Raw genomic sequence first — 25,023 nt, 5'->3', positions numbered from 1 at the left:
GAATATTTTACAGATAACTGACCACACACATCAATGCACTAAAACAGTAAACTTCACTGGGATTTTTATAATCATGAATAAGAAAAATCACATAGTTTTTTGTTGTTGTTGTTTTTTTACATTTTGTCCTGTAAAAGAGAGTTTTCATATCGGGACATATCTGCCTACAAATACACCGATAACAGTATATCTATGATATGCCAATACCAGACATAATCGGAAGGACGATTTATCAGTCAGTCTAGTTTGAACTAAAAATAAACTAGTTAGGTTTTTGGAAATATTGTGGATTAAGATTGAAAAAAGTCAATGGTGAGTTGACGCAGAGCGAGTTTATTTCTTTAATATGAAACCAAAACCAACCTTCACCTAAAAGCGTGTTGCCTGAAACAAACAACGCCACACCGGACTGAGTCTCTGCGGCTCAAAAGCACGGCAATTCATTTAGACTTTTCCACTAAACGCAATCTGATTACACGTCAGACATGAACACTTTGACTGACTTTTCACTCACAATGTCTTCTCGGCCCTTAGCGGCTTACTTTGGACAAAACCGCAAAGCTGATCCTTCCGTCAACATGTCGGCGGGAAAACGTTCACTCTTCATCAACACTTCAACAACAAACCCAATTGCATATTTACTTGCGAGTGTTTTTGTGCTGCATGCTGGCCCCCGTTTTCTCTACTTGGACTGCTCGCTCCTTCACTGCAGATGGGAGGCAGGTAGGGGGAAAGCAGAATGATCCCTGACTGTTGCTTTGTAGAGAGGAAATGGAGACCAAAGCTGGAAGCATATCGTAGAGACCGTTAAAGTCGAGAAGAGTGTTTCCTCTGAACTAATTCACCACCTACGCGTATCTCATCTTTGAGGTCTTATCTACAGAGCGCATTGTATGTTCTTTACGTTGAGTACAGGGACATGAACGAATGCTGTGCAAATGCTCGGACATTTCCAGGCTGTTCCTCATTGTATCTCTGTACAAGCTTTGGTCCATTGACCGGCACGTCGCTGAAGCTTTCAAAGCAGGAAAGAATCCATCTGTTCCACTTGTCAAATGTCACTTAATGAAATTGGTTTGGACGTGTACTAACAGCTGAATTTACCGATCTGCGACAAAATCAAAAAAACAGCTTTGGTGGTATTGGTGAGTTTGAAAATGTGTGTTTTGTGATTCCAGCCGGAGAGAGTGTGTTGTCCTCAGGTCATTAACGAGAGAAGCTGGTGCTCGAATTGTGCTCGTTCCTCTCTAATTACTGGCAAATGCTCCCGCTAGTGCCATGAAGGCACAGTCTCATCATACCAGGTGACTGCACTTGGAGTGTTTGCCGTCCTTTGCCAAGCAAGTTACAAAGTCGTATTGCACCAGAAAGCACACAGTTCACACAGAAGTATGCCGACCATTTAGTAAAGCTAAAAGTTTTCCTTTTAGACTTGTAAAAGCTACCGTTTGGTCAGACGTAAAATAATGCCAATTTTAATCCAGTTTGGTACGTTGTGAAACAACGGTGCCTGAACCTATTTCATACGTGCACTCGGTGGCCACTTTATTAGGTACACCTGTTCCAATACAACTCTTATGCCTTAAATTAGCTTTATGATATTTGTAAAGTTCCTTTTTTTCTTGACATTGTCCGAATTGTGCTGGACTTAATTATTATTATTAAATATTAAAGTAATGCACACCACCATCACTAACAGGTCTCCATGCTGTAGAATCTAATCAAAATAGATGTGTTTTCATATATACTTGCTTTCCTTAACACAGTGTAGTAGATTTAAGAAGCTCTTTTGAAAAATAAATACCGACTTCAGTATTTTATTGAATTTAAAAAGACAGAAATATGCGGTTCAACAGACAGATATTTGAACACGTTATCAAACAAATTGATATGAAAATAAAAAAAGTTCTATAGATAGTTACCTTTTTATTTATTTGTGTATATACAAATTTTGTATGAAGTATAAGTCCAGTTGATTTTTTTTTTTTTTTCGATTTTATGTGTAAACAGGTAGTCATGTTAGTTTTTATAGGGAATGGTGGTTGAAATGAGGGTCTGCAATGACACTTCAACAAGTATCAAAACTGTAAAAGAACCTACTTAAGCAACATAATCCACGTCAATGCTGCCCATCTGCATTTATCGTCCAGATATAAAAAAAATATATGAGTAAATACAAGTTAGGTAGTTATGATCAGACTTGTGAGCAGGCTTTTACACATTATACACTTCCCCCTGCAATCTTTCAACATAATGTATCCCAGGTAGAGAATATGTTGACCTTACCTGCCTTTGGCTCTTTCACCATCCTTACATCCTGCAGTAGTTTTGCTCCTTGACTTCTCTAATTGTCAGTCGTATGCAAGTCCAGAATCTTTCACTCGATATAAGAAAATCGAATGGGCAGATTGCTATGAAATTAGCTGAGGGCATTTGTGCTCTTTATAAGACGGAGTGACTCTTGTAACCTTCTGTCCTCGGGCCAAAAGTGAATCTAACTTTGTCGAGTCCTTCTCATAATCGAATGGGCACATTGTCATATTTTTTTTTTTCATATCACTTTAACTCTTCGCTTCAACGGTATACACAAAACCTTCAACTTCATCTAAAATGAATCACTGAGTACTTAACATCGATAGGTGCTGGTGCTATTCACCAAATCCAAGTCTTCTCGCATGTCACGATGCCAAATAAGAATACTTTACTTCTTCCAGACATAACAGGTAGACTCAACATTGTAATCAAGCCCAGATGCATTATGGGATTTTTTTTTTTCTCTCCTTCCGTTTTGGCAATTAGACTGTTTTTACTCAAAAAGTTGCACATAAACACTGTACATACAACACCTACACACCCGCAATGTGACAGCAAGATTTCCTCACTTCTCACTAACGAGCCTGCTTTGCATGTGTTGACATTCTTACAGCTGCTTTAGAAATATAACGCTTTCTAACAGCACCTCTACAACCGTCAACATTACTTATTAACACCTCCTATGTGGCTAAACTCTACAAATGACTTTTTCAAAGCCATTTAGATGCCTCTAACACAATTTTAATATTTTGTTGACCTAACTTTCTGATTTAACTGTCAACAACTTCTTTGTTGGCGCTATATGTTGACAAAAATGTTCCTCAGCCCGAGTAAGATTTAGAAAGGAAAAGGATGGAGGGGGAGAGAGGGAGTATCACCGAAGGCATTTAAATTGACTGATCCATTTTAATTTCACTCCAGCTCTATTATGCTGTTGTTGGAGTTACTAAAGGGCTGCCGTGTCATTATCTCCCTCTTTTGTTTGTGCTGTTTTTGAGAAGACATTGCCGTTGTTTATTTTCCACAAGAAGGCCTTTATGCTAATGCGACCTCTGCTAAAGACGATTTGCTGTCAATTTAACAGCGTGTTAAAACCACAATCAGCATCAATCATGCGGAAGAAAGGCAGAGAGCGAGGAAAAAGTTTGGGTCTAAGTCAGGCTAATCTTCATGACACCTTCTAATAAATTCATTAGGTCTCTATACATACACATGCTGAGACGCATGACCGCTTCCTCAAGAGGCCTATAGCTTATTGAGTTGTGTAATTAAACTCGGGAACAGTGGAATATGTGATGAGTGTAAGGCATTAAATTCCAAGGTGCAAATCTGCGAAAATATAAGCATGGGTACAAAAAGTGTTTTTAATCCTAGAAACGTCTCGTATCACAAAACCCAGTGAGCCTGAATTTCTACAGTGTCTGCTTTTAATGGCTTTTACATAGAGGAACACTACAGGTCTTTTTCTGGAGAAGCAAGAGGCAGAAAAGTATAGCTAAAAGGAGAGTAAGGAGGCAATAAGAATGGAAAATGGTTGATCAACAAGGTCAAATATTTAACAGTGTAGTTGTGTTGGGATCACAAGTGCTAAATCTTAAATGAAAGAGTGTTTTGCAAAAACGTATCCCGTCATTTGTGCTGGGTTGCACAAAGGTTGTTTTTACGTATCGATGACTGACAGAAAACACAAACTAGTCTGTGTAAAACACCGTCACAAGCATTGGAGACATGATGGGTGCTCTGGCTGCTGTAGTCCACTCTTTTTCTGTTTTGTTGTCTACGTCAGCAATGTCAAACTTAAATCCCAGACCTGCTTGTAAAAGATGAAACTGATCAAAAATATAGCCCCATCATCAACTACTTGCGCTTATGTTGAGTTAAATCCATAAAACCCATTCAATATCACAGACAGTGGCACCCTTCAGTGTGCCTGATAATACACTAACATAAAAACGTTTCAACATTAAGTGTTGATTTATCTAAAAATAATTGATTATGTATATATTTACTTCATTATCCCAAATAAGAAGCAGTTCTATGTGTACAGTTTTACTTCATGGTTCCCTGAATCCAATGACATAATGCTGAAAATCGGTTGCCCCTCAACAGAACAGTACTGAGCCTGATTGGCTATTCTGGGAACAACTCTATAAATCTACGCATTTCACTATCGGATACCTTGTCGACCGTAGTTGTGGTCAAAGGGAAAATCTGGCTTTACTCTGGCCTGTCATTGCTAAACACATAGTTTAAAATGTATAGAAAAAGAGAAAAAGTTCCAAGTAACAGCTGGTGCTGGATTGGAAGTTGATGGACAGTGAGACAAGCGATCGCAGCAGTGTAGAGTTTAAAGCCTTCATCCCTCCAGTTGATCCAATCTTGAACCAACCTCAAATAAAACACTGGAAAACATTCAACTTTTCATTTTCATGCTTTAATATTTGTACAGATCAAACTAAATTAGATACATACAGTGTGTGTATATATATGTAAATATATATATATGTATGTATATATATATATCTATATACATATTTTTAATTAGTGACTTTAGATCTGCTGTAAACAGATTTTGGTAATTTTGGATTGAAACCAGATAAAGAAAGAGTTTCTGAAAATAATGATTTTTTTTTTTTTTTTTTTTTTTTTTTAAGATGACTTGCTTTGGACCGAAATGTTGCAATCGCATAGGGAAACCAGCGGTCATCAAACTTAAACCTGTGACACTTGGTGGCCCACTTGTTGCACTGCTTTGAAGTGTAACATGTCTATAGTAAATACCAGCAGGGCACACGGGGTCAACAATAAGCCCTAGCGAAGATTTACAGCTGCGATCGTGCATTAGAGACACCCTAAAACAAGTCCGTGCTGTCTCGGAGCCGGCCACAGCCTTGTCAGAGCCTTGTCCAGCTCCGACTATAAAAAAAAAAAGAAAAAAAAAAAAGAAGCTTTACTGTTCATCTTAAAGCCTCCTCCAGCCAGCATTTTGTCTCTAAAGTAAGATTTAGAGAGTAACTCTTCTCTTGTTCCGATTAACGGATGTGAGCTGAGAGGTTTACTACTCTGTTAGTTCATTTGCCACAATACTCTTTTAGCGCTACTATAAACAGTGCTATAAAGGGATCAGTGAGGCTGGGCTCTGTAAAGGTCATAAAAAGATCGGTGTCTCTGATAATGTCACTGATATATAAGAAATGGCCACCCCTGAATGAGCCCATCCAGCACTGTCTTTGATGAAAACTGGCTCTTACTCGCTCTCCTTTTTGTGTTTTCATCATCAACTTATTCCTATCTGGTTGTGAATTTTTTTTATTTTTTTTTTTTATCCCTTTCTCCATGTGTTTGCCTCTAACCTTAAAAAGAAATATAGTTTCGCGATTCATTTTAATCAGCTCGATACTGAAAATGGAATGATTTTTAATACAATTTAAAACACATTGGGCCTCATTCAACAATATGTGCGTAGAAATATTCTTACTTTGCGCATAAAGTAAGTACTCACACAGAATCACAGAGGGATTACCGGCCAATTTTGTTCTCCCCAATGAATCAGAATCATTCTAAATTGACAGGCGCTCTGCAATTAGCATGCTGACACGCCCCTGTTTCTCCATATAAGGACATCTGTTTGTCTGGACCTTCATGACGAAAGCGCAAAAATTCCACAACAGCGCAAATTGAAACAAAAGTGTCTGAGGTGGAAGAAAAGGAACATTTTTCAAAAGTGTTTCCTCAGAAGTAACTACGATAAAAAAAAGAAAGAACTCGCAGGCTGCTGTTAGTGAGGCTGCCGTGTCCCCTGTTTGTTCGTACTCTGCGAACAAATTTAGGAAAGAAAATATTGATGAATCCCAGATTTGTGCGTCAAATGTTCGTCCACACGGTTTAAGCATAGATTTGTGCGTACGCACCGTTAGTGAATGAGGCCCAGTGATCCTCAGGGCCTTCAAATCCAGGATAACATGCTGATATCAGGCTAAAGTAATTGAGGCTTTGAGCATGATTTAATTAAAAATCCTGCATGAAGTTATCATGAACTCACACTTTAGATTCATGTAAAATGAGGAAAGAGTTCAACTAGGTTATCCCTGAAGAACAGAAGAAACAGGTGTCTCTGTAGTTCATGAAATCAATGTGCTGTTTGTTTGACAGCACTTGTATACTCAGATGAGTAAAACGACGACGACGATGTTTGACTGCATCCCAACAACAATTTAGAGGCAAAACACACTATACGACATCGCTACAAATGTTTACAATTTACGTGAATACTTCCACTTTCTTGCATGAGCAGCACTTGCAAAGAGTAGCAGGTTTAGGTGATTTGTTGGGGTGACAAACACCCAACTGTTGCGATGATTGCCGAAGGTAACAAATGAAAAGTACTGCCATGAAAACAGGGAGTGAAGTACAAGGAGAGAATATTGAGTGGGGCCAAGGGCAGCTGTCACCATGACAGTCAAAAAACATCGTTCTATTGTGGTTGAATTGGAAGCTTTAAACACCTCTGAAGTGACTCAAATCCTTGATAACGTTTCTTTCACCCTCCCATCTTCATGTTGTCAATGGAAGCTATAATTAGCTGTGATTATTCTTGTTAACAGTATTGTATTTTCTTTGCTGATAACAACAATGGCCTGCATTAAACATCTTATTACCGAATCCTCAATAATGAATCTGCGGTCGTTGTATCTGATTCAACACAATGAACCCGTAAGGTACAAAATACCAGTCATCAAACTGCAAAAATCAATGCTTCCGCTGAGTAAGCGGAGAGACACTCACTCTTCTTTCTTTATCACCGAGTCGAGCAAGTAGCAAACTGCCGAAGGCATTGACAACTACTGGGCTGAAAGCAAGAAGACGCTAAAGCGGCGAGTTCAGTCAAACATTCGCACATGGTGTGAAAAGGGAAGTAGAAGGAATATAACGTCAAATCATTGTTTACTCATTTCAAAATGACGGAAAATAGCTAGATAAAACACAGCCCCCACCCCCCCCCCCCACCCCCCACCCCACCACCACCACCCACCCACCCACCCCGGGCAGACAGCCTTGGTAAGGCTGGATGGGAGGTCATGAACACCACTTTCAGTGACAGAAAAATACAGGAACGACTCACACACTGATCTGAAATTAAACGAGTGCACAGGAACTAAAGTGATAGCAGTTACTGGACGTAACTGCAGTTCTATGAGTACGTTCCTATTTTTTTTCTTTCAAGGGAGGGTGGGACACAGGCAGACCCCTAATATATTGTAATCAAGTGTAAAGAAGGGCTCCATATAAAACATAAAAATGTGACTAGTTGAAAATTGTACAAATAAGACAAAGCATTTGCTTATGGGCTCAAAAGAGCATCAGTCAAACCTCAAACAGCAATATATATAAATATGACATTTTGGTTAGTTTCATCTGGCTAATTTTACACAGATGAATGGATACAATTCTAACAATTATGCAAAATGAATGCGATCGACTTCAAGAATTACAATCAGGTCATTATGTAATAATTATGACATGCCAAGTTCTGGACCAAACCAGGTTTGTAAATGACACGGTTTGCTTGAGTGCAACAGCTGACAAACTATAGATGACGACAGAGAGTGATGGTTCTGATTATCAACCAATATAATGACAAAAGCAACGGAGATTCACATATTTTAGATGTTTAATCTAGTTGTTAATATCTTGCTGAAGTTCTTGCTTTATCACTAACTTCTCAACCCTTGAGCAGAGGTGTGTTGAAGAGGCTCACTAATCTTCGAGTGCAAATCAGAGCTAGCATTCGCAGCTTCACCTAATGAAGAGCGTGTGGAAGTCTGATGAGTAAGAGAAGAGAGGAAGAGGAGAGGGCTTTTCATTTGGAGTGTTTGAGCATGTTGTTCCTGATTACATGTGAATCTATTAAAAGTGGGTTTTCAGAGTGCCCCGACTACATTTTCAGAGAGAGAGAGAGAGAGAGAGAGAGAGAGAGAGAGAGGGGAGGTGTGACTCTTTATCAACTCTGGTGTTAGTAGGTAATTCATATTGCATTTCAACAAGATATGGTGTAGCTGAATGTGAGCACTAGTGTTTCAGTAGCATAACCACACATATGAAATCAGTATATCTCGCTTGTATCATGGTACTGTATCTTAATATATCTCTGTTACTGGCAGCCATTTTTGTTTTGTGTCAAAGTAAAAATTAATATCATGTTTCATGAGCAAAGAGAATAGGGTTGTCTTTTTCGCCTGGTGGAGTAGAATATTATTCAGTATGGAGAAAGAAAAAGGGGGCTAGGCAATACTGTTGTAGATAAGTGTAGACAAAATGCATACTGTGTCAGCACGGGGAAAAAGCAATAAGACTTTTTTTTTTTTTTTTTTTACTGCTTTATAGTTTTCGTAGAAGAGAGACTGAGTAGGGTAAGATTTGTGTGGAATAAAACAGGAAATCGAGCACTTCTTTCATTTTTCTCCCCCCATATGCAATAAGTTTCAGGCTGCATCTCGCTTATAACGCCAACCATCTCTGCAATGATCTCTCATCCTTTGCATCGCCTCCTCACCACTCTGCCTTTGATTTCAAGAGCTGAACTATTCTGCAACATTTGTTGATGTGGTTCTGCAAGTAAATGCTGCAGAATTGTGCTCCTCTTGGAATTGTTCTTCTTCGCTGACCGCCGGGAGAGGAACCCACCACAATCTGCTGTACACCACAGAGATCCCAGGAGTGTCATGTGCACACTGACATTTACCCCCAAATATGTAAAGAAGAAGGGTAGATGATATGGAATGTGTTGTGTTAGCGGGCGTATTCTATTCATTGTTTCTTCTTAACTATTCAAACAGCATTTCGACTCTAATCGGACACAGTTAGGTGAGAACAATTTCCACTACAAGACTAAAGTCAGGAAAACATATTAATGATTGACAGAGCCTAATTATTGCCTTCCAAAGCTGTTGAACCGCATAAACTATTAAAGGTGTAAGGGATTTTAAATGAAGCATGATTTAATTAACTTTCATCTAGTTAATATTCATCAATGGATTCAAATGTCATCAGAGCAAATGCCATGGGTTTTGCTATTCAAAATTAAATGTAAAGACGTGACTGCCTGTATTGTAGGAAGGGTTCATATTAGAAAGCAGTGATACACAAGTTGAAACATACAGCTCTGTACCGTGTAATGTATGGTTCAATGCAAAGTTGATGAGGGTTTATTTACTTTTTTTTTTTTTACATTCTCTTGTGACGTCTGTCAAATTCTAGCTTTCTAAAACATCTTTACATGGCGACTATGGCACAGTATGAGAACAAGAAAAGCGTATGGTTATGGCAAGTAAATTATGTGTGAGGTATGGTTCTACCCATTATTACGACAAACCATGTAATACACCCATCAGTCAACTAGATGATACAGTGTCCGCCTCATGTTTTGCCTTGCCTAGACACAAAACGCAAGAAAAACCAAGTGGTTAGGGAAATCTAATGGTTTGTGTGGAAATAAGTAATTTTTTGTAGGTATTGTTTTGTAAGTTACTTAAGTTACATAATGTATGCTAGGTAATTTACGTAACTTACGTTACTTAACAGAAATCCGCAGTGACCTATGCCTTCTCAAGGACTCAAAAATTGGTCGTGAAGATGACGGTCCTTCTAACCACCTCTGGCTTCTTACCTACTGTGACTTTATCCGTCTTTGTATATTGTCTCATTACGCCCTTCTTCGATCATGCGTTACTTTTCACGCTTAGGTAAGGCAAAACGTGACACTGACACGGTACCCTCAAGTGGATGGACGGTTGTCCTACAGGCTTTGGCCTGGATGGTTTGGGTCACACTACTAAAACACTTGGTTAACAGTAAGGAACATTTTAGTGACTATTAAAATGTCTAAACACCACAAGTTGATTCTGCCTCAGTACATATAGGTCACCGATTTTTCTTCCGGCTTTGAACATCTGACACATGCAGAACTGTCCACTGCCATGTAAATAATTAGATTACTGGATCACTTAAGTTTGGAAAAAGCAATAAAAACATTATTAATTGCCAACTGCTGTAAACAAAAAAGACCATCACTTAATAAGTTTATCTAACCAACTAGAGAAGCAGGCTGAGTAGATGTTTCAGCAGCGTTGACAGGACTTGGAGAGGCAGACAGACTACTCGCACGATCTGCCTGCCGGTTTGGGGCTCTGAGGCATGAAAATGTTCTGGGTGACTTCCAGGTCTCATTAACTTTGGGCTGAAGGTCTAGAATTAGATCAGAGACCAGAAGGCCAGTGGGTCAGGATGCTATTTTCTCCTTCCCTGCTCAACTGTAGTTTACTGGCTTCACATGTGTGCTGACCATTCCTACTTCCAGGATTTACATGGATGGAACGTTTACAACAGGATTATTATTTTTTTTTTTTTTTATACAAGCTTTTTGTCATTAGTTCCTTTTTTGTTTTTTGAAAAGCTCATATCTACAGTGTAGTGCTAATACAGTACATGCATATGTTAATAGGAATTCATCATGTGTTATATAAAGAATGTTTTTTTATTATTATTGTACAAGCACAATCATTAGTTCCTTATAATCTCTAGACCCTTTTTGCCTTTAGAATGTTAAAACCATTTCGATTGGTTCGATTGATCCATCCTTCTGATAGGTGGAGAGTACGGTTAGGAAATGTACATCTTTACGACAGATGTCAATGCAAATATCTGGGAAATAGTTAAGTAAGGAAGTCTTGCTGAGAACTTTTGTAAAACTTAGCTGATAAACTTTCTGTTGTCATTTAGGACTCCCTCACTCCCTCAACGACTGTGAATGTATTTCCCCTGAGCTTGCACACATTCACTTTAAAAGTGCACCATGGAGTCATATCATACCGCTGTCTGAAAGGCAAACATACAGTACAATATGTTCTGGCAATATCTCACCACACCTCATGCAAGAGCTCCACTTATTGTTGTAGACGGCGCCATGATGGTGCCCTCATAAGTTGTATCTTCTAAATGAGTTGAGCAAATATGAGAGACTCAATTTGATCTATAATCACACCTTTCATACAAACATGTATCCCAAAGTGCTTAACAGGCTGAGACAGCAACTCAGACAGTTTAATAAGACTTCAAAATTACAATGATGAATCAATAAAACGTGAAAAAATAAAATCAATAAAATGAATAAAAACAGTGGAATAAAAATGATCAGCTCCAATGCTTTAGACTTTAAAAAATTGGCAATAAATATCGAGGCACCTTAATAAAAAAAAAAATGTTTTGATATTTCTGAGTCTCTCCGATTCTTAGGCCAACTGTTACAGAGACGGGCCGCGCTGGCCAAAGGAGGACTCTTCAAACGTTTTTGTTGAAGTCCGTGGGATCAACTCTAAAACTGACAGGCGACCAATGCAATGACTTAAATAGGTCTTATACGATGGGCAATCAAAAACATTTGAGAAAAGTTACGTAGCTTGATTAAGATTAGAATCTTGAGTTAAACCAGATCTTAAAAAAGGCTTTTTCATTCTTGGACCGTGATGTTTTGCCCCTCTTTAAATGTGAATATCACTCAAAATACCTCGACTGGCTCATTGCTTCATTGCTTTTAGGAACATTTCAAAGGATCTACGTTGCTGATTTCTCGAGTCTGACACAAAAGTTGATGTGCCGTCTCTGCTCAAGTTCATGGTCACATTGCAACTTCGTACACTCCGGCGGTTCCCAAAACTTTGTGGTACCCAAGTGCTGATGCTAATTAAGTGCCGTAACTTGAAAAACGTACTCATGAGGGTTTATGGTTCCCCTCTGCTCCTTGTGCATCACGGTGCTGCGCTCAGCTGGCTTAGTACTCAGACTGCTGCGTTTATAACCAGGTTGATTGCTTTTGTATTAGTTTATAGCTGTACTTATGATACTCATACTTACTAATTATAAGGGTTTATTACAATTTCCTTTTTTCTTATATTTGTAACTATAATTTTAGATATTGACTTCACTGAAAATTGTACCCTTTTATAGATTTTTTTTTTTACATTAAGTTTCTATGACCTTTGAGCTGATGAAATTGTGACAAAAAGGGGATTCATTGTGGTAAAAAAACACACAATCCACAGCCACAATCTCTGCTCTCTGCTTCCACTGTTGCTTGTATTTTGTTTTTGGCTCTCACGCTCACTCGTCACCGGATCATTGGCAGTTTAACGTGCAAACTCTACCCAAAGTATTTTTCCTGTAACTGGATCACAAGCATCCATAGGAGAAATAATAGCAGCTTTCATGCACTAGACATAAGTGATTGCGCTTATACCCTTATATTAGGTGGAAATTGTTGTCCTTGATGGATCATTAGTGGTATTTCATTTGCAGACTGTAGCATTGCTTTTTTTCCAGTTCAAATCTCCAGGCTTCATTCACATTTGACATGCTGTCTAGTTGTGTCCAATGTGCTGTTTGTCACTGCGGTTGCCATGACCACTGGTGCGTGTGGCTGTGTGTGTCCAGTACCAGCATGTGTGCGCTAACCTTCTTGGCACCATGTGCGTCCATCTTCGGGTGACGCATGGTCAACCATTGTACAGCACCGCTGTGGCCTTGAAACGCAGCCCGGCCAGACAGATTGCAGCAGGACGCTGCGAGGTTCGAAAAGGAACATCCCCTCAGTTCAGCGAAGGTCGGGCAGAGGCGTCATTAGGTTGACAGAGTCTAAAACGGGGTCCGGTTGGGTGGGGGAGTTGACTGACGTTTTTTGACTCAAGGACACGTCAGTATTAGAGGTTAATGACGAAGGCAGCCTTGGTACGCTGCGGGGGATGCCACTTATCATACTGATACGGATAGCTTCTTTGTGTGTGTGTGTGTGTGTGTGTGTGTGTGTGTGTGTGTGTGTGTGTGTGTGTGTCAAAATTCAACAGTTTTTGAAGGCAAACAACTATTTGTTTGTTGGAATTTAAACACTTTAAGAAAATATTGAACATTTTTATTTTTTTAAACTGATTTTAAAAACAAACCGATGAAGGCACCATGATACTATAAACCTGAGCGTTTACAAGTGTGTAATTTCACTTTCACAATTACTGTTTAATCGAACTAACAGTCCTCATACAAATGAACAATGTGTAAAACGTTAGAGAGAGAGAGAGAGAGAGAGTGTGTGTGTGTGTGTGTGTGTGTGTGTGTGTGTGTGTGTGTGTGTGTGTGTGTGTGTGTGTTAACGACTTTGTCTCTGTCCTAATTGTCCCCATTTGATCAGCACAGTTGTGGTTTGGGGCACTTCCTTGTCCTCCCTACAGCTCCATTTATCACAAGCAGCAATGGAGACACACAAAGGCAGTCAGTGCTTCAAGGTGAATCCCTTCAAATGGCTCAGCTTGTGTTACCTTGTTAAATCGATGTGCTTGGTGACAACCAGGAGCAATGGAAATCTCACCCGGCAGGAGACTTTTGCATGTCTCTGTGAGATGTACCATTTAAAGGTCCCACATTTTACACTTTTCTGGTGCTTGATTTGCAGTTTTGACATCCACCAGAAGATATTTTAGTGGTTTTAAGTACCAAAAACCATCTCAATATATTTTTACATTTCATCTCTTTGGCTTCTTTATGGAGCTCTTTTAGGCGCATTGCTATCAGGCACGCTGTCTTTTATTTGGCTGACTCTTTTTGAGTGCCAGCCACAGGCTTTCAGCGGTCTGGTCGCTTGTTTGCTCCACGATGGAATGACTACTTGGTCATGTACTACAGTGGTCTGCGTTGACGTGGACAATTGACATGAGTGTGATTTTTTTTTTTTTTTTTTTTTTACATCACAAACTTAGAGAAGTCTAAATCTCACAGTTGCTGAAAACAGGTTGTGCGCTTTTTTTTTTTTTTTTTAATTAATTGAGCATTTTACACTTTCACAATATCCAGTAAGCCATGACGGTGTGACGGCCAAAGCAACAAGGGAAAATAAAACAGCTACGTGAAATTCATGTATCATTGATTTTTTTTTTTTTTGCACCTGGGCTGTTCTGACTGACTTGTCGTGAAGTGTTCTGTGAAAAAGACCTTTTGGAAACAATTTCTTGAAATAATTAGGTCTCATCCTTCCAAAAACAAAACAAAACAACACAACAGTGGCAAAAAAAAAAAAGGGCAAAAAAGTATTTATCTTAAACTTACTTGCCAATGCCAGGACACATTTCAGGTCAAATGAGGCTGTGGATTCGTTGCACTTTGAGTGTATTACCCTGGTAAATAGCGTTGTGTATAATACGGCGCAGTGTGTATTTGCATGCCAAGCAGGTTACTAATAATATTAACAATAGCTCCCTTCTGTTGTGTCCCAACGGTGCCCATCTCCCAGTAGGGCGGCTGAATGGAGAACCGCCATCATTAGGATTTCTATGTCTGTTGCTTTTCCTCCTGTGGTGTGGAAGAATGTCAATTTCAGTGTTTGTTTGGTCATTAAACTTACTGAAATTCACCATTTTTGATCAATAAATATTTACGTATTATTTTGACAGATAATACATATTCATACTCCCAATTAGTCGAAATGTTTTATCATCACTGTGGTTTCTTAGTAGCTCTGAAACTTTTCATCTTTCTCCATAGTTTTATCGGAAAATTCTAAAATAAATTGATCTTCCAATGTTATCTTTCCAAATGAAGTTCCTCTTTTAGATTTAGAGATGTTTTCAGAAGCCTTCCCTTGACAATATCCAACCTCTGTGTAAATCAACCAACAAGGTTCAAATAGAAACGCTGAGACCGTTGTCACAGGTGATGTGCTCTCTACATTAGCTTTTCTGTCTATGCACCTCCTTCAGCTGTAATTATTCATTAAACATTAAACCAAACTGAATGTAAATTAGCCATTAAAGCGTTGACAGTCTGTATTTTCGGGGGATAACCCATCTTTCTCATTCAGCGAGGAAAAATATCAAATATGTGGATTTTTGCACTGCAGATGTTTTGATTGCAGTTGAGAAAATAATTTTTCGAAACATATTTAATGTCTTTTAGGCTTCTTTTGTTTTTGTGTGAAATGAAAATCATACTTTTTTAATCACTTTTAGTAAATACAAAGCAGATGGGCTCATTGTCTTGGGGGACCTTGGTGCAACAGTCTCTATGTTTGGAAAGAAAACCTCATTTTCATGAAACTATTAAAAGTCCCTGGATTTAGGTTAGGTTAGGTAGTTACTTTACTAATCCCCGAGGGGATTTTTTTCTTTTTTTTTTTTTTTTTTTTAGGTTAGGTTAGGTTAGGTATTTCATATGAATGCCAGCATAAAATATACATGTACCTTTGGGGCCTCTCTCTTTGTGAAGTATGAAAGGAATATGTGATGTTCCCATGTAATATTTGTACCTGTACATCCATAGCGTGGTCTGGCTTTGCACTAACAGCCTGTCATATTGTCTTTTTGTTACTCTTAGCATGCCACCCAGGCTTCTACAAGGCATATGCCGGAAACATCAAGTGTTCAAAGTGCCCTCCGCATAGTTTCAGCTACGGAGATGGGGCGGCTATCTGCCGCTGTGAGAAGGGCTTCTTCAGGGCTGAGAAAGATCCTCCAACTATGGCTTGTACACGTGAGTATATCTGAAAACAAGGCTTCATGCTTGCTTGCGCCGTTCTCGACACGATCCGAGTGCTCCGACAGGCAGATTAACAGACGACAGATGGCTTTGGCCGCACGTGTTTATGACGGTAAAAACTAATAAAAGAAATACAGAATCCATTCCAGTGGATTTACATCAATATAAGAAGATTAAAATAAACAGATGAGCTTGCTTTAATAAAGAAACTCAAAATTAACGCATTTTGTGCAGATAAGCGACGAGAAAAATGGGTGCAATGAAAATAAACCGGTACATACAGACGATGCTACCGCGGAACTACCTCACAACCGTACCTCATGAACCTCAATGGAAGTCATTGTCATGACAGGTCACGAGAATAAGAAGTGAAATTATACATTATTACCACGAAGACAACAAGCTTAAAATGAGCAACAACAAATTGGAAATGGGATTTACTTATTTACTCCAATATTAAGCTATTTGACATAGTAACCACATATACACACACACACACACACACATACACACACACACACACACACACACACACACACACACACACACACACACACAGACAAAAGACTGTTTGTCATCCTGTTTGATGGGTTCAGAGTCGTGGGAAAACTGTGAACTTCACTGTCATTGTTATTATGGAGAAGAGAAAAAAACAGTAATTTTGTATTGTAGGCCAATTCAAATTTAATTAATTAATTGTAAATTCACATTAAATATGTCTTCACTCGCTTGCACTCTACAGACTGGGTAAGTTATTACTTTGTAGAGCTGGTGGATTACTCCAGTGTTCTCTCCGAATTTGCAGTGGCTGTAAATCCAGTCTCGTCTTCAGGACTTATCTGGTGTGAAACTGAACATTAGGTAGTCTCTGGATGAATTACATGCCTTTTGTTCAGCTGCCTCATCCTCATCGATGATTCACTGACTGTCATTACGACTTCATATTTGCATTAAATTACAGTTTAACCGGACTAATTCTCCTTTAATTAAAAAGCCATTTAGCTGTCACTAAGATAGACGGGGGCCACGTCTGAAAGCTCTCCAGCGTGGTAGAGTATATTTGTCTTTTGCGGTAAGACAAAGCCAACTCATTGTGGAGATGATGTTAGTTTACTCTTTATTCAATGTTTTCATTTCTAAATTTAGACTGAATTTATACAAGCATTTTAACCTGCAGTATTTTCATTCTTAAATCTCCTTTTTGTCTAAAGAAGTTCCCTTGGTGGTGAATTGCAGTCTGGCCTTTCCACAAAGTCTAAAAACAAAGTGCTAATCAAGAAGTCCAAAAACAAAGTGCTAATGCTGGTTTAGATATTCCAACCAAGTAATATGTTTTTGAAAAGATGGCTTCCCAAACATTTGTTTAATCTCTAAAATATGAAGCCAATATTATATTATTATATATATTTGATAAAAACATTGAAATTTGGAGATTGTCGAAATATAATATGAATAAGTGAACACAAAGTTTTAATTTAGTGCCTTGGTCAACAGTTGTTAGTTCATTATTAAACAGTATCCCTCCAGGCACAAGCAATTCTAAATCCTCAAGGCCACTTTTGTTCCAGGCTCAGACACGGTGTGTAAAGCCTTGTGGGCATGTGACAAACCTTCCAAACATAGAGGAGTGGACTAATGTGCCACATCTACTTTTACAAGCTGTGGGCTCTGTGTTTACTCACATAAGGCATTTTAATCAGGGGCCAGATGTGGGCCAGAATATAAACTGTTTAAGTGATATTGAAGTGGAAAAAAAAGTAGAAAGATTAAAGACTGAGGGCTGAAAAGAAAGGTGAAGAAAGAGAAGATGTCACAGGAGGAGAGATAAAGGTGGAGGAAAAGTGTAAAGGCTGGATGGAGTAGACAGTGAAGAGAGAAAGGAAGGAGGGTGCTGATACCGATCTCTCCCTGGAGGAGAATAGGAGCTGATTGATGGCAGTGGGGTTGCTCTGCAGGAGCGGAGGTGGGTGGATTCTCCTCGATGGAGAGAATGGAGGAGGTGAGATAATGGCCGATAGAGGCAGAAAGAGAGAATGGACGCACACTGACAGAAGTGGAGGAGAGGTAGGAGGAGCTTTCCTGTCTGCTGAGATTTTTAGCAATGGTTGGGGGAGGGATGGAGGGATGGAGGGAGGTTGAGGGAAACATCCCATTGTCCTGGCAGACAGTGAGCTTGGCAGGATGGGAGTGTTCAAATCCCTCAGGCCTTTTAACTCCACCCTGTTGACAGCTGGCTGCCTGCTATAGCACACTGCTTACCCTGACACACAAACACGCACATCCAGGGAGCACAAGAACACCGCAACCAAGTAAAATGTGAGGCAGGTAAAATAACGTTGATCGTTTACTGCACTGGAGAGGAATGCATTATGAGGAGTTATGTGGCACGACAGGATTTGGTATTGTACCTGTGTGAAGCATGCCTTTTAATTTGATGTGGATTCTTCAAATCCTGATTAAATAGCTGAATTTATATTTGCGTGACTAGAGAGATCGTTTGAGCAGCGGTGTGCCTCAAGGGTCAATTTTGCTCATCATTTGCCCTTTGGCCACTTTGGTGATTTGAATCGACTGATGCAAAGCAATTTTACTAAGCATAGCGCTTGATGGAAATGACTTCTTAACTGTGTAGTGGCAAGTTTTGAAATAGCAGATCTGCAACAGAAGGAAGGAACTGCTGTTACTGTGCATTATCAATGACACTTAAAGAATATTATCGAGTGGCTGACGAGCTCAAGGAGGGAAGGGGGAGAGATTATTTTGCAGACACAATGATCATAATAGTAAATGTAAGGACTTTATTTCAGATATTATTGATTGCCTCTTAGTCAATTCATGAATTTCTTCATATTGATTTCTTAGGACTATGACTATAGGTCATGAGATCAAGTTAGAACAGATTCTTATGATGACAGCAGTGACACTGACCTCATCACAAACAAACAAACAAAGCATTATCTTTTAGTAAATCTATTACCACGTTGTCTTCATGCCCAAACCTGATCAAACCTTAACAATAACACCGTTACGTCATAAAAACGGAGTTGTTTATGACTTTTGATCGTTTCGAGGGCACAGACAGATCAACACCTCGACAGTATGTGCGGCTGTAGCGGGCATGGACCAACCGTGTATTCTGTCAATTAATGTGGAGGGCATGTTGAAGTGTTTTATTTATCACTTCATCAAATCTCTGCGTTCCTTTGCAGGCCCTCCATCTCCTCCCCGTAATTTAATGTCTAACCTGAACGACACCAGTCTGCTGCTGGAGTGGTCTCCGCCCAGCGACACCGGGGGCCGCCGGGACCTCACTTACAACGTCATGTGCAAACGCTGCGGCCCCGAGCCCAACCATTGCCAGCTCTGTGAGGAGGAGCTCCGCTTTCTGCCGCGGCCGTTAGGACTCACCAACGCCACCGTGACGGTCATGGACTTCTCTGCACACGCCAACTACACCTTTGAGATCGAGTCGCTGAACGGCGTGTCGGACTTGAGCTCCTTCCCTCGCCAGGTAGCCATCATCACCGTCAGCACTGATCAGGGTGGTGAGTAGATGTTTCTTTTATTTGACTTGACGTAGAGGGTTCGTTGTGATTTGTCACTTTTAGTTACACGTGATCTATGACATGTGGACTCTGCTTCGTTGCTGAAAAACATGATCCTCCCTATTGTATCCAACCACATCCGCAACATCCCATTTCACGATAACTTTTTAACCTTTTTGCTCCTGCTGCTGCTATACACGTTTGCATTGTGACAAGTACAGCTGAGATCTCAGTCTAATAAGGTATTAATTAATTCCATTCCTGGTATAGCTTGTATTGGGTGAACACAAATGCATTGTTACCTCTTCATTCAATGGGGCTACCTCAAATACTGACTAGGTTTTAGTAAAAATTTGATGTCAGTTACGCCACTAAATCAGGGAACACTTGATCAGATTTAGATTAGATTAGTCCCAACATATGCCAAGGGCATTTCATGTTCAAAACACATTAAGAACAATATTCTTTGCTGTCTGCACCATAACAGCGCTGAAAGCATGTGCATGCTGCAGAAGCGCTGCAGCGCTTTCAGAAACTTTAAAAACCACTGAGCAGTCAGACGCTTTCACTCAAATAAACGAGGTACCGTCTTCTAAACAGGCATCCAGTTCTCAATACATCTCATCTGCAGATGATAAAAAAAAAAAAAAAAAAAAAAAAAAATTAACCGACAATTGAGGAAAAATGCAATAAACAACTTATTGGTTATAAAATAACTTTTGAACATTTAATCCAAGACAGAACTTCATCCCCAAAATGAATGACCACCATTAGCCAATCAGAATGGCCGTGTCTTTTGAGCCATGTGCACAATAAGCCGTTCTAAGTATACACCATTATTTAAGTACCGGTAATCAATTTGTAGTATTATGGGATCTTGGTGGAGGTTTGAGCTCCCTGAGTGCTTTTTCAACCGTAAGGTTTGCATTCTTGTGAAATCCAGACTATTTACTGTCATCATCTTTGACCTTGGATGCAGCTGCTGGAGACAGACAGGCCTAGATTTATGACAAAATGTTTCTCTATTTGTGTTTTTGTATCCTTCAAATCTGCTGTAAATGATGCCAGAGGCTCGAGATTTTGTTGCTACCTATCTTTTTGCCTTGAATAAGGTTTTGATGCTGAAAGGCCTATATTTCCTTTGGGAGAGTGTTTGGTGTACAGCATGCTTATGCTTTTAATTTGTGATTTGCAAACACTGTGTTTTCTATCGTCTTCCTCCTCCCTCTCCTCTCCTCCCTCGACTATTCTGTCGCTCCTTCTTTTCCAGTTGGTTGTTTGTCTTCTCTCTCTCTCTCTCTCTCTCTCTCTCTCCTGTTTTCTGCATCCAAACATGTTTGTTTTTCTCTGTTCTCTTCTCCTTCTTTCTCACCATCCCTCCATCTTTCTTGTGCCATGGGAGTCTGGGAGAAATACATTTTCTCATACAGCCAAAACACATTAAATGCATTATTCTATGTCACTGGGGACAACTCTAGCCTTTACAGGTAACCCAATGTTACACGCAGCCTTTTTATTTCATTAAGATGGCCAGTTTAGCACATAGTCGTGGCAGGTCCCTGGGCTGTATACAAGACTCATTTCAACACTAATATACCCAGCTGCAGCGGTTTAAAATGCTCGAAGGGAAAAGTCATATTTATGGTCCTCAGCGACTGATAAGCAGACTGATTATGTATTTCACCACTATCACCTTTTCAGAAACCAGAGTTTGATCAGTGAGTCAATAGTCTGTGCCATTTATTTTAATTAGAATCATGAAAGGTTATTGATAACCTAGCTGGTTTTGCGAAGGCTATAATTGTACAATGTTCCATCACCAAGTCCATGTGCTGATGATCTTGGTGCACATTTCAAAGTATTAGAAAATATTCCACAGTGCTTCTGCTTTTTGTGGCAGGTGTCACAAATAGTTTCAACTGCATCTTTTTTAAGGTTGTATACCAGGTCAACATTGGTACATATTTGTTCACACATGCAAAGAATATTAAACACCCTGATTTAGGATTCAACCAGTTTCCTCCTGTATTAGTGTCAGATTGTCAGGGCTCGATAGCCCACTCACAACTTATTATATGCGTCAGTGTTGACATTTGTTTCTGATAATTCTAATTATTGTGTCGGTTTCAATTCTTTTATCATTTCAATTCAATTCTTATTTCTCCGGTTGCACAGAAATTAAGTAATACCATGATATTTAGTTTCTTTCAGAGGGGCGGGGGGTCTTTTTAGGAGGGCAGCTACACAATGGTAGAGGAAACTCTTTCATAAGTACAGATTGGGATTTCCAGACCAGTAATGCATACTCCTCTCATTATAGTTGCACAAACCACTGTCTTAATGTATCATATCACTCAAATTAAAGAAATAGTGCAGTAATACTCAATGCCTTGATGCACTTCTAAAAATGTTGAATGAATAAATAAAAAGAGCAACAAAGGTGAAACTCGGTGTAAAAACCCATTAAAACCAAAAGGCATGCTTAAACTACAGACATGTGTTTTTCAAGCGTATTTAAACTCGTGAGGCTCATCAAGTGTCAAAAATTGTAATTGTACAAAATGAAATATGGAATGATAAAGTGAAACTTTTCTAATCCTAAATCATTGTTCAAATCCTCCAATGAGAGCTAACTACTGATGTGACAACATTAGTTTTGGTCATTATTGTCATGATAACGCTGGCAGAAAACTGATACTGCACGTATGTTGCATCATGGGAAACGTATCCCCTTCAACATAAAAGCGTAGAAGCATAAATTCTGTTGAGTTCAAAATATAAGTTTGACTTCCCCCCCCCCCCCTTTTGCACCTTCATCATTTCATCAGAATCATTCTCGACAATAACTTTTGTTTTTTTTAACAGAAGATCGTTTTTTTGTTTTAGTCCAGAAAGCCATATTAACAGCAGCTGAAATATGACACTGGAAGAAGGATCAGGTCCATCTGACAGGCACATTGATTTAATGAAGAATATCAATTGTCATATTGTCAGCAATGTAAAATAAAAACTGCAGTGGCTTTTCCAAAGTGTGCATAAGGTCAGCATATTCATTCAAGGCAAAGGTAACCAATGCGAAGCCTCTTATGAAAAGGAAAACTTGCATGCTTCAGGAATATGCATACATACTTTGCCACATATACTTCCCCTGACACATCCACCAAAAAACCTCTGTGTGATTGGCTTGTTTGGAAAGGAGCACAGAAAATTCCAACACCATTAGCATAGCGTTGCCATCAGCAGAAATGAGACAGCCATTTGAATTTCTGTTTGTTGCGAGGAATATCAAAAGTCTCCTGTAATAATGTACTCTATCCATAAATAAATTAGACTTTGTCATTAAAATGCAGATGGCCATTTTGGTAAATGCCTTGTGCCAGTGAATTTAGTATATGATTTGTTGTGCTGAGGATTGGCTGCTTTGCACGCACACACACACATACACACAAACATTGAAATATTGTACACATGAAACAGAGGAACTCTATAGGCCTGTGATAATTTCCTGTCAGGCATAACCTTTTCAATATATTGTGATTCATACAGTGAAGCTCATCTGATATATGCACAGCCATCAGTCTTCATAGCGCACATAAGCACTGAGACTCTGTGGAGAATTATAATACATAAGGATTAACAGCAGGGGGGGGTCTTGGAGTAAATCCCCTCAAATTGGAAGAAAGAAATAGATTCAGAAGAAATCATGTGTGCATTTGTGGTTCTTTAAGTCTGTGACCCCGGGGGCTATAATAGTTTACAGAAAACGTTCACATGCAGCCGTATGAAATCAAATTTGGTCTGTACTGTCAGAGGAAATTCCAGTTACGTCCAAATTGTTTTTGTAAACTTGTCTCACTCCCACATAAATACTTCCGAAAGTAGGTGACTCGGTCAGGAGGAAAAGAAAATAGCAAGAAGCGGCTGCAGGACAAGTGTCAGCAGGGTGAGGACAGGAGAAGTGAAACGATTAAAGAAGAGAGAGAGACTTGGGGAAAGTAAAGGAAGAGACAGAGAGGAGGTTCTATGAATGTGGAAAGTAGGAAAAGAGTTAGGCAAAGACAAATGAAGTGACAGACAGAGAGGAGGGTGAAAGAGGACGGAAAATAAGAAGCAGAGTGCGAGAAGATGATTGAGTGAGGAGAGGATCGAAAGAGCAAACAAGGGGGTGGCAGGATGAAGAAGAGGGTAAATTAGCTGACAAGAAATGTGGGCAGAGGATAAAGAGAGTGCGGGGGAAGAGATTGACACACAGAGGCATCTGTGCACTTTTGTGTGTGTGTTTGATGAATAAAAACGTGAACTACTTATTCCTAATGTGCTGAAGTTCAGCCACCTCTACACAGGGTCATGCTGTCATCTCGGTTGCACCCGCATGTGCAGATTTCACAGTGGTTGGTGTCCACTTCTTCAATCTTAGTTGGCCTAGACGTGGAAACACAATCCGGTGAGATGCAGTTCATGACAACACCTCAACACACGTGGGTGAACACCTCTTTGACACTAAACAAGTAAAACAAAAATGACTCAAAGAAAGGCAGAAGTCCACTGATCCATGTATGAAGTCACTCAGTTTCAACTTGGGTAAATCTCACATTAGAACATAGTATTTCGCTCTCTGAATGCAATTTTTTGGCTACATGTTTTTCTGAGTTGCAGTAACTTGAGGCTTCTCTGTATTAAGCTGGTTAGTTAGCAGCTACCAATAGCATGGGAGGTATTTCAGGATCATCGATAATTTGCAGCATCTAGCTATATTTTCCGTGCAAGGTGGACATCTGGTAATTGTGGGCACAAAAAAAACATTCAGGGGCTGGTGTTGAAGTGAAAGTATCAGCTGGAAGATAGATGTCCACTTCAACCACTCTGAAACAGCATTGATTCAGGTCTGAATGCCAGAAAGCAGTTTGGTTGTTATTAAAATGTATTAAGATTCATAAAGTGAAACAAAAAATACAATAAAATGGAGGCTTATATATCCAACAATGTTCAATACCTGTTGGAGTGCAAATTTGTCTTCCAATGTGTGTATACAGTTTGTGTGCGGTTACATTTAGGCTACTTGAAAAATATTGTGTACCTATCTACACAGCATATGGACAGGGGGCGATTTCAGATGTACGAGCTCTGTTTCGTAATGTAAACTGAGAAATAGATGGCCGAGAGGGGGTGGACAGGTGGAGGACTGCAGAAAAAAAGCAAAGGAGGAGGCGGGAGAGAAGGAGAAGGAGGAAACGGCCTAGAAACAGGAGAGTTTCTTTAATCACAGGAAGCAGCTGGGTAATTGTGAATGTCACCGAAAGCAATCAGAGACGGATCGGATTCTCAGTTGTGGCGAAGCAACGGGACAGTTTTAAAGCAACTTGAGAGACTCTAATCAGACAATCTTTTGTAGATGAAAAGCTGATGGGTAAAACAAACGATCTCAGATCTGCATGATGATATGGACTAACGTGGGAGAGGCTGGCAAGCGGACTGCCGATCATCGACTTGGCACTGGCTGCAAGTGGCTCCATCCTTTTCTTAGATGTCACTCATCTGAAAGCAGTCGCCGCAAAGATATTATGCCACCACCAACAAAACCAAAGTGGACGTGTGT

General features: G+C 39.6%; 1 protein-coding gene across 3 annotated transcripts in view; it reads left to right on the top strand.

Moving 5' to 3' along the window:
* Positions 1 to 25,023, top strand: part of LOC138201224 (ephrin type-A receptor 6-like) — a 163,925-nt gene that overhangs the window by 73,459 nt on the left and 65,443 nt on the right. For all 3 annotated transcript variants that reach the window (XM_069154533.1, XM_069154532.1, XM_069154531.1), the window contains exons 4-5: positions 15,721 to 15,876; positions 19,092 to 19,427. In XM_069154533.1, coding sequence (XP_069010634.1) covers positions 15,721 to 15,876; positions 19,092 to 19,427 — 492 coding nt within the window. The remainder of the gene's footprint in view (positions 1 to 15,720; positions 15,877 to 19,091; positions 19,428 to 25,023) is intronic.

This window comes from Embiotoca jacksoni, unplaced genomic scaffold, assembly GCF_022577435.1.
Source record: "Embiotoca jacksoni isolate LCO1_2020_lvr unplaced genomic scaffold, fEmbJac1.0.p SCAF_2, whole genome shotgun sequence".
Taxonomy (NCBI): domain Eukaryota; kingdom Metazoa; phylum Chordata; class Actinopteri; family Embiotocidae; genus Embiotoca; species Embiotoca jacksoni.
This window is presented reverse-complemented; position numbering and strand designations above follow the sequence as displayed.